This window comes from Anser cygnoides, chromosome Z (genome assembly GCF_040182565.1).
Source record: "Anser cygnoides isolate HZ-2024a breed goose chromosome Z, Taihu_goose_T2T_genome, whole genome shotgun sequence".
Taxonomy (NCBI): Eukaryota; Metazoa; Chordata; class Aves; order Anseriformes; family Anatidae; genus Anser; species Anser cygnoides.
Window position 1 is genome coordinate 77902389 of NC_089912.1, and position 14348 is coordinate 77916736.

Here is a 14348-nt window from a genome sequence, read left to right on the forward strand (position 1 = left end):
ATCCCACCCTAGCCTGCTGTGACACTTAAAGAGTGTGGCTTCTCTGGGACACTGAGCATGTCTCATTAAGCGGGTTAAAACACTCGTCTAGGTGGTGTTATACCATAAATTAAACAGCAACAGCAGGCACCTCCTCTGAGCACAAAAAGCAGAAGCCTTATTGTAACCCATTGAAGTTCTCTCTTCAGAAGCAAACCCTTTCCATTAGGCTCTTGAAATCTGCTTTTCTTCAGGGAGTATGGCTCTTCAGCTGAGCGCAGAAGTGAGTCTGGCAAAGCAGTCCCCTATGGCAGAAACTGCCAGAGCAGGCACAGCATTAAAACCATCACCCACGTTCCCTAAGATTAATTTCTGACCAGCACTCACTGGAGTTTGGCACCACTGGCCCTCATGTGTTCCGCCTTTCGGGCAGGCAGGAAGAAAGCAGTACCACTGATTTGTGTAGTGCTTTGAAATTTGGTTTGAACAAGCCAAGGGGAAAAATCAGCATCCTGTTCCTCTGCTGGCATCAACCATACTCAGCCTGCCTTGTTCAATCCCCCTGAAACACTGCATCTTGCTGATGTGGTTCTGGTGCTGGTGTGGATTACTGGGCAGAGCACAGCAGGCTCACAGAAATGTCCACAAGCCTGAAATTAGAAGCATCAAATCTGCAAGTGCAAAGGCAAGAAGCAGTGATGGAAAAAGGGTAATCCACAAGAAGGTTGCTGGTAATTTGACTGTTCTCTAAGGTCCCAGGTGGCAACCTCCCCTTCACCACTGAAACCATTCACTCAACAAATTGAGGATGAAAAACATGGGAAAAGATTTCAACACTGATGTTATGTTTCCTCATACATGTTTTTCATGAGTACCTGTTTACAGGTACAGATATTTACTGAAACACAGTTGGGTTGCTTCTGTTAGTCTGCTGTGAGCAGGGTAGGCACGTGTTGTATACTCAAACTTCACACGACTGATGTGGAGACTACTTTGGGATTCACTTGTTTTGCAAACATACAGATTTCTAAGTTTCCAAGTTTTCTTGTGTATTTAAAGAAAAGAGTTGGTCAATAATAACACACGATATATTAACCTGCAAGATGTTGCAGTTATTGAAAGTTTTGCACATTTTTCAAACACATCATCTTGGATTCGGCTCTGATTGTCCCGGCAAATGATGAAATGATGGCTTTTTCTGACAAAAGAAGTCATGTATTGCAGTGAGAGATGCATTTATTTCATACACAGGCTCATCATCAACTTTAAAAAGACAGCAAGCACTGTCATTATCTTCGCAGGAAAAGTACATTTCCCCCCTTTTAAAGCTCATATCTAACAAATCATTTTTTCCTCCTCCAAAATACTGCTGTGTATATCACTAGGTGTACATTCCACCGAAGGTGCTGTTTTCTCTCCGGGCTCAAGGTGATTATGTGGCTGAGCACTAACTACAATTACTGACGATGTGAGGGAGAGCCATGCACATAGCATTCATCAGAGAAAACTTGACATCCCTCCCTGACTATCCCCTTTCCCTCCCTGACCCTAGCACTGTAACTGTTAGTATTCCTGAGAGTGTGAAGCAGGGAATTAGCTGTGCTTCACAAACTCTGGCAGCTCCATTCCTGTGTGCAGGGTAAGCACTCCAGCCTGCTCCAGGGCAAAGGCCGGGTGAGCAGCATCAGTAAATTTGTGCCTGATGGCAAACAGCACCAGTCCTCTCTCTGCATTGAAGAATAACAGTCTGCCACCACTGTAATCCAACAGGATGCCGATCCTGGCTGGCTGTTCTGTCACATGGACATCGCTCATCATGCCCGTGTGAAAAAATCTGTAAAGAAAGCTGCAGAAAAATGGAAATTAAATACAGTGAGCCTCCTCATTGTGATTTAACAGAAATAATGTACCACTTAATTCCGACGTATTAACAGCGGGATACAGCAGCGTATCACATGGCAACAGAATTTTGCTCAGTGTATAACCTGCCTACCTAAGCAAATATGGCATTGCTTCAAAGCCCTGTCCAGCATGCTGATGAGTCTTTTCATTCAGCATCTTCAAACTCTCATGCTGAAATTGTATTCATCTGTATTTTTCTTATTACATGTCTTTGTGGGGATTTAAGCATGAGCAATGCTATGGCAAAGCCCTTCATATCTCACGTGTTTCGTTTAGCTGGTTATGTTCATGCATTCACATGATCTCACACCAAAAAAACACACTTGTTTACATCAAGAGTACCTTCACATCATTAAGAGGGTTATGACTCACAAACTTCCACTGGCCTCCTGACACTGGCCTACTGAAGACTACCCTGCAGTCCTGCCTCAGTAGCAGGTGGGTCTGTGTTGCTGTGAAGGGCAAGGCACCAGAAGGCATTCCCTATAGAGGCTTGAAGCTGGAAATAGACTCTATAAAGACTGTGCTTAAGGACTATGGCGACATTTTGTGAAATGGTTCAGGATATGATCCTGGAAAGACAAAGCAGTAATAAATGGGATTTCAATTCATTGGCTGGGTAAAGGGAGGTAAGTTGGCCTGGTTGAGATTTTTTTGAAGGTGCACTATAAGATTTTTTATTAAGAGGAGGAGGTTTTAAGATACTTTGTAGTTGTCCTTTTCTTGCTACAAAATTTTCAGAAAGAAAGCAGACAGGTCCTTTCTGCTCTTGACATTCTTGAAGCTCGCCAATTTTGTTTACAGGACAGACAAGTAACTTCCCAAGCAGCCAGACTCACTCAGGCTTACCTGGTTTGTGTAGGACAGCAGTGCATGCACCAGGAAGTATCACTCAGTCCCAGGACACTGCTCTGAGGTGTTGTCTCATAGCAAATCCCAATCCTGTAGCTTCTGCAGGCAGAGACAGCAGTTTCCCAGTAATGACGTCCCCGAGCAGGCAGCGGTTCACCCAGGACTGATGGAAACCTATTTGTGGAAAAGGCATAGGGTAAAGTGAGTGTGGTGATAGACCAACCATATTGTGATATTTGTTATAGTTACATCATGAAGCATCACCTAAAATTACTAATGGATTACAAAATGAGGAACAAAGTGAAAGGAGAGATTACTTCTAGCCACAACATATTCAAAAATAAACCAACAAATCTCATCTTTTCAGTGCAGGAACAAGTTTCTTTGAGACTATAGTGCACTCAAGGATTAAGCAGTGACCAAAGACCCAGGCAAACTCAGCTGTCCCAGTAGGTAATTTCTCTCTGACCATTGCCTTTGACTTTCTGTGGAGATTCCTCAGTTCAACATTGAACTCTGCCCAGCACCTAAATCACTGCTGCTACCAGCATTATTGAAGGATTGCAATGTTTGAAAGGAGGTCTGTCACATAATGTACAGGGGCTGCATGACTGAAAAATTCAGTGCTTCTACAAAATTAGTTAGTGATGTGTGAAAGCTGCCTATAAAGAAAAGCAAGAGTTTTGACCATCCAGAATCCCCCAGGCTGGCTGTGCTCAGCATGCTGCTACTCACCCAGTGAATTTGGCTTTCTCGGGAAGGCAGATCACAGTTGCATCAGGGGAGATTTGCAAAGCGGGATGGGCTGTGCCACTCAGTATGTGAAATCGAGTTCCTGGTATAATTCACAACAAAGAAATGCCAGTTCAGAGAGGCTACCAACATTAGCATGAGATGAACCATAATATATTAAATAACAACTACTGTCACCTTAGCTGGACAGAGTTGTGCCTGCTGGCAGGTAGGAGTAACAGAAAGCTGCAACAATGCAAGGACTCTTCTGCAAACCAGGCCCAAGGATTGTAACAAGTTATACTATCCAAAAAAATAACTAGTTAGCTGACAAAGAAGTCTTTTGTGTTAAAGATGGTTGAATTTTCAACGAACTGCTTTTTCAGAATAGCAAATTTGTATTTTGAGGCTGGTTTGGAAGAACGATGGATGATTTAATCATTTCAATCTCTGACAGAATTAGAGAATTCAACAGTTTTGCTTCTGAGGTCAAAACACTTTTAAATTGACAGACAACTACCAACTTCAAGTAAAGCAGTCTCAGATTGTGCTAATTTTAAGGAGATAAATTATGGTGCCTTTTATCTCAATAGCTTTCTTGCTCCCATAACGGAAAGTTCAGTTATGATTTCTGGAGGAAAATTATATTAAAAAAATTATATAAAATTATATACTCTATATGACTGCTTTGCCCACTTACCCCAATTTTTTGACATCAAAAAATGGTGATATACCTTTAGTTGAGATGAGAGCAGCTTCACTCTGTTCACTTGTCCCAAATGTGTTGACAGCCCTCAAGTAGAAGAAATAGTTCACATTGGGCTCCAGGGATACTTTCAATTCATTTCTCTTTATACCAGAAAAAGATCTGCAAATATTGAAGATTTTCATACATGAAAATGCATGCAGATACACAGAAAAGGAAAGACTAATCTAAGCCACCTAAACCTATTTTTGACTACTGAAGCGGGCACCATAGAGAAACTCCAAAAAAGAAAGGTGATCACTGTTTTCTAAAACAAACAAGTTCTGCAGGAGCTTTGCAATTTTACTTGAGGTATCCTGACTACTTTGTCTGATAAATTTTCAGACCTTTGTTCCTTAACTCCTTTGCACTCAGTGTAGTCATTTGGTGCAACACTGACTTTATGTTTATTTTGCAGCATAAGTCATCACATAAAATGCTAGCAGCACAGCATCAAATTCTCATCAACCTCCTGTACAAAGTCTGCATTACAAAATAAAGAAGCTTATGAAGAAAAAAAGCTTGTAATTAATTCAGCTGCATGATTATGAACACTCTCGTTGTGTTTGTACTGTCTGGGCACACGCTCTAGGTCCAAAAGGGATACCCTTTTCTAAGACCACATAGAAACCTTGCAGTTCTTGTTATGAATGCCTTGCTCACCAACTGTTCATCAACAAAGTTTTAGCTCTGTCTCCCTCGCTGTGACATGCGCTCTAACAGGCTAGTTTTGAAAAAGGCAGCAGCAGGAGACCTGCCTTTGCACAGTGCCCTGCTTTGCCTCCTCTTTGAGGTGTCTGAAAAGCTCAAGCCCTCGCATCCTTAGCCACTGAAGTATTGACACACGGCAGGGAAATGAGAGTCAGCACCCACTCAATCTGCTTCACAGGCACTTTGAAGCACCAGTGAAAGTACTTTGGATGGCTAGAAAAATGCCAATTTTATTTTATATATTGTTGGGAATCTGAAAGATTGGCTTAACAAATTCTCACACAATGGGTCCTGCTTTTCCTCATTTTTGCATCACATGGCAAAGCCAGACGGTGTATACCCAGTGCACTGTATGCCTGTTGGTAAAGACTGTGTATTTGTAGAGATTAGGCAATTTCCTCCAACAAATGCTTATGGAAGTCTTCAAGGCACGTATTTAATTTTCAAGCATAATACATGTCTTTTGAGATAACCCCCCTGTCCTCCAGGCTGAAAGACAGTAACCTCAGTGGTAAGAGGGAGAGCTGAATGCAGGAGTGTTGCTCTGCGCTCCAGCAGATTCAGAAGCAGGAGATTTGCCTCTAGCGAGCATGCAAGGCACCTCCCTTTCCAACCAGGGTTTGAGAGCGGAGCTCAGGATTGTCTGCCTCCTGCAGGTAATGTCTCCACGGGGAGCCAGATTAAACAAATCACCTTTACCACCACTAATTACTGTGACCCCAGAGGAGGTAAGGCAGGCAAGTCAGCTGTGAAGTAAGATCATTGCTATTCATTTGTTGTGAACGTTTTTCCCCGTATGTCCCACCAGAGAGCAGCACAATCTGAAAAATAATCAGTGCTCATCCATTAGGATTTTTAACACGCCTCCCTCTGCTGCATTTATCAGACAAAGCTAAAATCACATACAGTCCTACACACAGCATATTCCTGTTAACACCACGTAGAGCTCTGTGTCTAGGAGGACAGCATCCTGGGGAAAGGCTGGTGCCTCATCCTTATTAGTCTGTAACATGTATTTTGAACTGAGAGCTGACATTAAAAGTGATTGAATACATTGAGAAAAAGTGCTGGGTGCCTCTGTGATCTTTCCGATTTGAAAGAATTTCAGACAGTTTGGAGCTCTTGCACGATCAGCACTAGGCCTTGCTGCCTTGGGGAATGTGTTACATTAGTGCTAGAACTAATGCAGTAAACAAAAGAAGTGGGTTGCCCAAACATGGAAGCAATTGCACTCTCGCTTCACCCCTGTAATTAACCAAAGCCCTAACCATGACAGCACTTCAGCAAGGCACTGGGAGTTAGGCAGGATGATCACTTCTTCCTGGAAGGTTCAGGGAAGAGGCGCAACCCTCATGAGTGAACTTCACACATGAAACAGGAAAAAGGCTTTGTTTGTGTACAGGGAACATGAGAAAATGGAAAGATGAGTCGAACAAAAATACAACATAGGAACTGAGCAAGGAGGCAAATATAGAGGAAGCAATAGAAAGGAAAATGGGGGTGGAAGCTGAGGTATTGGAAAAGAAGTGGACACCCAGGCTTTGAAGAAAGTTTCCATGCTTCCTAGATAAGTCTGGTCCAATCTGCTCTTTAAGAGCACCGTCTTGACATCTTTGGTGTGGATCTGAAGCACAAATAACCAGAAAGAAGTTTGAGCAAGTAGTTGCAGGTGAGATGAGATGAAGATACACTAAGCTAAGAAATTAGGAAATATTTTCTTTTTCACTATTAGCTAGTTAACTGATGGATACTTAGTAAAACAAAAAAATGCTTTTTATTCTAAGTAGGCATGTACATTTTAGTGCAAGAAGCAGAGCTGGGATATTAATATTCTGAAGTGTGGATACCAGAGCCTGGATATTCAGAAAAGATTTGGGGTCCAGCTGATCGAAAACAGGGTCAGCCATCAAAGTTCAGTCTTGTGTTTCTTTCAAACCTGAAATTCTTCAAAGAAGAATTTGGTTGCATGTTTAGATACGAGAGCAATAACATACCTCTTTTCAGCTGTAATAGTGCGAAGGAAATACCTGAACTTTAAGCAGGTCTGGTCAGTAAAACAGTGATCGGGTTTTCAAATAGTGTTCTCTGCTTGGCAATCTTTTTTAGCCATCTCTAAGCTGCCTAAGAGTAAGAGTCCATCATTTTTAGCTATGATTAAAGCTTAAAAAACAGTACTGCTGCTGCCAACTAATGAAACTGTATATACCAACAAGAAGGAATTTCACTTGCAACACTGAGCCAGCCCCAAGCTCATGAAAAGCTGAGTGCAAAGAAGAAATAGGTTTTGCTATTGCCTTTCTGTCTAGAGGATAGGGTGAGGGAGGAAAGTGAATACTGAGGGCTTCTCAGGCTCTTAGCAATTACTGTTCTTTGTCATGCTTCAGGTTAACCATGTAATCAGTAATGAAAAAGTAAAGAGGAAAAGAAGGTATGATTACTGCCCAGCTTACAGCAATAGAGGACAAGCACGGGAGAAGGGAAGGGAAAATGCATTTCTAATATCCTGATTGTTTTGGATAAAAGCCTGTTTCATTTCTGAGTTCTTGTAACAAGCATTGCAGCTAGGTCTTTCTCAAACTCGCCTAAAGTATTGAAGCATGTAATTTTGGCCATGAAAGAAAAAGAAATGCAACTGCAACCTTTTTTTTTTTTTTTTTTTTGTGGCACCTGTTTTCTACGTAAAAGATACCTGACTACTTCATAGGTGATTGGAAATGTAATGATGTTATTGTCAAAGCATGATGTATTCTGGCCTTTAGCATAAAGATTATCACATTTACTCTTTCCCCACAACATCTTGGTATCATCGTAAAAATTTCAGAGCACAGAAATTCAAGAAACATTGAATTTAAATACTTTATGTATCTCCTCTTTATCTTCCCAAGAATAACCTGTAAGTTTCAAAACACAGGGTCCAAATTTCAGGTATTCAAAGCAGAGCAGAAAGGAGTTACATGCTTCTTCACCTTTAAATTGACAAGCAGCAACTGTCTCCTACATTTGTGATTTCCCTGTTTTTAGGAAAACCTGATGCTGTGTTTTGATGCATGTTTCTCTCATCAGCATCCTCATTTATTTCAAGAAAGCAGCATCTAGAGGGTATTTCTTAATATTGCATAATCCCAGCAAATGATATGCCTCATAGTGATTCATAACACCCTCTGTGTTGTCATTGTAATTCCCACCCCCAATATCACACGGAAACAACACCTCCAGACCTGTGCAGGTACCACTGATACCAAGTCATAGCTGAAGGCATGCAGGCTTCCGAAAACAGATGCAGAAGCACACAAAAGGGGTACACCATGAGTGCAAAAAAAGCCCTAGAAGCTAAATAGAAAGAGCAAATTTCTCTGAGTTCCCTTCCAGCTGTGCTGCATGGTTCATTTCCTCTCCTCTGTCCTGGCTCTGACTGTTACAGTGTTAGATCAACAAAGCACCATCTGCAATGGTCTTCGTCTCTATCTAAGATGTCAAACTCAGAACAGTCAGAGAGGAGGAAGATACCCTGTTTTCTACACATTGCTTCCTGAGCTGGCTGGAGAGTGACGGGCAAAACAACAGGAGGGAGGTTTGCTCTCCTGTTTCCTGTGTTAGACCTGTTCTTGGAGTAGACAGAAAACTTCAGTCGCTAGTGGTGTCAGTCTCCCATTAGTGGAGAGGATAACATTCAGTCGCTTCCACTTCTATGAACTCACCGCATAATGTACTAATTTCTGTCTCCTTGAGTCTTACATATTTCTCATGATGTGATACATGGCTTCCATCTGAACAGCCCACACACCTAATCCCTGGACTACACTTCTCACAGTTTTCCATCTTCCACCCACAGTTCCATTGACTTCTCAACAGAAAGAGTCTGAAGAGCAAGAAAATAGCAGAGCTCTGGTAACTGAAAGAAACATTTCAAAGCTTCATAAAGATTCTGGAAAAAGAATCAACCCAATGAGGAGCTTTAAAACCACAGCAGCAGGCCAGGGGCTTGCGGTTGTAGAAGGTTTAACACCGTTTTATACAAAACCATGCCAAGTTGGCAAAGAGAACCCAGAAAGGAAAATCTAGATTTTCTGATGGTATGTAGAAGAAAACTTTTAATGAGCATTTATTTCTAGAGGTTCCTCAAGTTTTCTCTCTGGGGAGCTGGGATTGCTCAAGGACATGCTGAAGGCTACAGTGGGCTGGTCCCATCCAGGGGCTCCACACACGGCTCCAGCTGTTTGATGGGGGCATTTCACCCTGCGTGCTCCCTTGGCAGTGTCCCTTGCTTCATGTGAGCTGCCAGAACAGCATGCATGAAAACAGCCATGCAAGCTGAAACTGAGTCGCTTTCTCCAAGTGAAGTTTGTGAGATAACTGAACATTATTGCCCACAAGTTCTCTAGGTGGCCTTCCCTCACTGCTGCTTACCTGCTGTGCCACTGAGAACAGCTGTATGAACTTTACAGGGCTGCTGGGAAATGTGTTTGGACTCCCACCCAGTGATGGGGGAATTGCTCAGCTAAGGGACCGGGGCAAGCACGAGAGGCACAGGTTGTTTGTCAGAAGGCTGTGTGTTTGGCAGTTCCCCAAGATGAATGTTGCTCAGGAAATGGGGGAAGGACATACTCCGAGCTTTCAAGGAAAGTAGCCAATAGAAACTATAGCATTTCAAGGCTCAAATGCTCCTAGATGGGTATAAACACTATTTTATTCCACCTACTATAGGTACTTGACAGAGTAACTCAAAGCTCCTCACACGTACTTCCAAAAGGCAACTCAGCCCATCTAAGACCTGACTCACCACCTGGAGCTATGTGTCTCACTGATCAGCTACATGAGGAATTGATTTCTAGTTCTAACTTGCACATCAATGGTGTTGGGAGCAATACCACAAACTTTCTATTTTTTACACAAAAAAATAAACAGAAATTAAAAAAAAAAAAAAGAAATTCTCCATCCTAGAAATAGCCGGTGCCATTATGGACTAAGCTTTCCAGGTTAATCTTAGGGGGGTTGCTTTTGGAATAGTAAAGAGAGGCAAATAAGAGGGAAAATAAGTGGTAAAAGGTGGTCTTTGACACTGTAAAAAGATGTCAGAACCCTTCCACAAACACAGAGATTTTCAGCTGAAGCAATTCTGAGAAAAGTCATGATTTTGTCCTCTGTGAATTTTTCATAGTTGTCACAGTAAAAGGACAGCTGCTGCCCACATAAAGGCCAAAAAGTCAAATGTGACTCCATATAATTATAAACATTTTAGATTTTACACAAGCTTACTCGAAAAAGGGAATGGGTCAGTTCTGGCAGCTTGTTGCAACATTTATCTCCACACTAGCAAATGGCTTGGTGTTAACAGCACTTCTCTCACAGATTACAGAAATGGACACACTTGCTAGTTCAGTTTTGAGAAAAAGAGGCAATTGCAGTTAACAGCAAAGAAATTTAAGGACAAGTACACAGCCCAGATTTGGGGAGCAGCTACATTATCCCTGACCGACAGTGACTTTGGCAGTTTGACAGCAACCTGATGGCCTCATGAAATATGTATAAAACAGAGGAGGTCATGGCTGCCCTCTCAGAGAGCAGGAAATCTGGGCAAGATGCCTCCTCCTCCTCTTGTTTGCATTAACACAGCATGCTGGTACTGGGTGAAACAAGGTCTCCCAACCCTGCAGAAGCTTCCTCTTTCAGTTTTTAGCCTACTTTTCTAAGGAAAAAGATACACACAAATGCACTTACTTGTCTACTAGAAACCTGTGAACTCTTTAATCCACTTAACTAATTTTTATTGCAGGTTGAATTTTGTTGTTGTTGTTGTTGTTGTTTTTTTTTAAACAAACAAACAGCAACAACAACAAAATACAAAATAAGGACATACAGACTACCACGTAATTTTTTCTGCATTTCAACACAGCCAATGGTTTCACTGCTTAATGGTATCTTTGTACCTTCTTGGCTTCTCCTGTATGCCACTCACACTTAGTGTAGGGGAAACTAGAGAGGGTCTCACATAAGAACATGCCACGCTGAATTTCAAAGCTGTTCTTTGAGTTGCTGCAGACTCCTGTGGTATTTTTGCAAAGAGTGGTGCAGGCACACACATGCAGAGTAGGACAGCACTGGGATCTGTTGTGCTCTGAGAGGGATCTGCACATGCACAGATGGGTCACCAACATTACTGAGATACCAGTATTGTCCTTGCTGTGTTCCCCAGCTGGTTCCTATCTTGTTCCCCAGAAAGCAGACAGCACACTGGGCTGGACTCCTCCATCCCACTCTCTCTCACAGAGCTCAACTGCCCTCTCCTGCCCTGGCTGGGGCCATCACAGCTGTGGGGGAGTGATTGCTTCCCCACCCAGCACAGCCCTGCAACTTCTGGTTGATTGCAGACAGTGCAACATCTCCAGGGTTTTGACCCCACATGAAAGGGATTGTCTGGTTAAGCAGAATAAAAAGGAATTATTTTTATATCTCTCAGCCTAATCTCATAGATTAGTATCCAGCCACTAAGTTCTTCAGCATGCAGAAGCTGATTTCTTTCTTGCACAGCTGAAGACAGAATAATCTCTTGCGTAATGACCCGCAGTCTGGGGAGCGCTCATTAACATCTGCCTAATCTGATTGAGCAACATTTGCAACCGCAGCACTGACCTGAGACCCTCTCCTTCCGGCGAGTGCTGTCGGCAGTACTCCAGGGTGAAGGACTCTGCTGCTGCTGAGCCATCATGCCAGCGTATGGTGGCTGTATCCCAACACACCATGCAGTCTTCAGCCTTGATGGTGGGGATGGCGGGTGCTGCGGACACGGGAACACATTAGCTGCACTGCAAGGCGGGCACCAGCTGCTGCTTACATGCTGTCAAGGGAAAGGAAGACTCATCTCCCCCCAGAACACCCAAACAACAGTTAGCTTTACCTGTCCAGCAATGATCTTTTGCTTATTTGTGTTTCAACAGCAGAGGGTTACATTACAGGGGAAAAAAACACGCTGGGAAAGTCACTGTGAATATATGTGCATACCTTCACATCCTTAGAATGTCCAAGGAGATTTTTATGCCTTTACTCAAGCACATTTTTACCATTTCCTCCGTTCTTTATGGAGCAGAGCATCAAGACTCTGCTACATATAGCCCTGCCCAGGTTACCTCAATCCTGTCCTCAGCAGTTTCTGTATGAACTGCATCAGAAAGAAATGTACTGCGGCAGAACTGAGGGGTAATGATGAGTTTCTGCTTAATTATGTCCTGTTTATTTTTGCAATGCGGATTCTAAAAATTGGTCCTGTAATTTCTCATTTTTAGAGCCTCAGTTTAAGAACTGCAAGCCCTACTGCAAGACAGAAAACTGAATGTAAAGCAGTGCACTGAATGCAAGTAATCAAAAGCTATTGTGTAAAATAGCACACCCAACATCACAGGCTGAAAATTGTTTAGTTGTATTCACTTACTCTATCTCTTTCCAGGGAACAGCAACATATGAACATTGCAGTCTGTTGTTGACTCTCAGATAAACAGTCTTAACACTAATCATTAAAATAAAAGTTTTTAATTTAAAGATGTCATAGGAAGTTGTCTTGCTTTTGAAGTAATTAAGTTTCAAATAGAAGGCCTACTAGGTAAAAGATGGAAAAAGGACAATTTTGTGACAAGATAATCTTATAGAGCTGCAGTGAACGTTCAAGATGCACTCTGTTTTGTAACAAAAATAATTTCTTATTATCAGAAAAGGAAACAAACAAACAAACAAAAAAAACAACAGAAGTACATATTGATTTCCTGGTTTAGTGAAAATCAGGTTCCAGGTTAAGATGCAGTTTTGATGTTTTACTACAGGAACAGCTAATGTAGGTATTCACCAGAGCAAAGAATCTGCGGGATAGATTCTTATCGACTAATAAATCTGTGCAGTTCCCTTGGCAATAGTCCTTTAATTCTCTTCTGACATACATGATTACTGTCTATTTTTAAAAGTATCTATTTCTAGAAAATGAAAAATTAATAGCTAAATCTCCAAATGCCTGCATTCAGAAATGGACACACATACCCACATTAATGGATATGCAAACAATACATCACAAGATCTCACACACTTTTTTATCTGAAATTATCTGTCTAGAGAATAGATGGAGTCAGAAAGCCAGAAAAAGTTGTTACTGTGCTTCTGAGTTTTTTAGCAAATTAACTGTAGTTACTCAAGCTGTTCTAATGAGAATACACATTTGATTTCCTGGTAATATTCCTGCATGCTCATAAGTGATCTTACAAGATGCAAAGAGTGGAATGGGTTATGTTCTTGCTCTGTCTCTCAGATACAGGATAAGTATCAGATAAGTTTTGAAAGACAAGTTTTGAGTTTAGGATTGCAGAGTTATCATCCAAATATCTCTTTAGATCATAGAATCATAGAGTCATTAGGGTTGGAAAAGACCTCCAAGATCATCTGGTCCAACCGTACCCCTACCACCAATGTCACCCACTAAACCATGTCCCTAAGCACCACCTCCAACCTTTCCTTGAACACCTGCAGGGACAGTGACTCTACCACTTTCCTGGATGGACAGATAGAAGGGGTGTAGATGGATATTCGCTGCCCTCACCGTCATTCCCTCACTGAAAATATTTCTAGGAAACAGTGTATTCCCAAGGAGGAAAGGCTGCTAGTTTGGGAGGTGAAGGAGCCAGAGACAGGGGAAGCTCCTCCTGCCTTTTCCACAGGCCTGAGAGTGCAATCCCAATGCACTGGGGGAGTTCCCAACAACTGGAAGAGACACAGCTTTGATCCACTATTAATGTTCCCATAACTGTATATACCACCAAATGGTTTTCTCCTACAGACTTTTCATCTGAAACACTGAAAATAAACACCCTAAATTCTTGCTTTTGAGTTCATATGGCTAAGCGGGCTATCTGAATTACCAAAGTTTTGGGTGAGATGGGTGAGAACCTCTTTATAAATAATGACATAGCTAGCAATGATTCATTATTGTTTGACCACTTCAAAGGACTTCTGCACCATGCTCACAACTACATTGTTGATGTCATAACATTTGAATTTCTACTTTAAATTCTTTGGAAAATCAGCTTTGCTAAAAATATGAACAGCAAATTGAATATCATGGAAAATTAACAAATTTGATGTCTAATGGAATAAGCAAAAGGCTTGAAGTTGTGGTTGTTGCCAAGTGATTTCAACAATACACTCAATGTTGTACAAAGTTATTACATTATGAAAATGTTGAGTATCCTTGTCTTTATTTTGTAAATTCAAGTGTAGAATGATTTTTTTTTTTATCCTCTAGCACTAGAAAAATCATCTGGCATGAGGGCCTCAGATAAAATCTAGAACACAAGATGCTTCATCTTGCTCGTAATTTAAGAAGCAACAGTTTTGTCAATACGAATTATTTACGAAATTAAAACTCAGGAAAATGAATCAGTCAAATGAAGCT

At 41.6% G+C, this 14348-nt stretch overlaps 1 protein-coding gene across 1 annotated transcript in view; it reads right to left on the minus strand.

Annotated features, from left to right (window-relative positions):
- Positions 1–1190: 1190 nt before the first annotated feature.
- Positions 1191–14348, minus strand: part of CMYA5 (cardiomyopathy associated 5) — a 46309-nt gene continuing 33151 nt past the window's right edge. Inside the window, exons 9-13 of the mRNA XM_048079496.2 lie at positions 11552–11696; positions 4200–4333; positions 3469–3568; positions 2731–2907; positions 1191–1825 (exon numbers count right to left, since the gene is read on the minus strand). Coding sequence (XP_047935453.2) covers positions 1573–1825; positions 2731–2907; positions 3469–3568; positions 4200–4333; positions 11552–11696 — 809 coding nt within the window. The 3' untranslated portion in view covers positions 1191–1572. The remainder of the gene's footprint in view (positions 1826–2730; positions 2908–3468; positions 3569–4199; positions 4334–11551; positions 11697–14348) is intronic.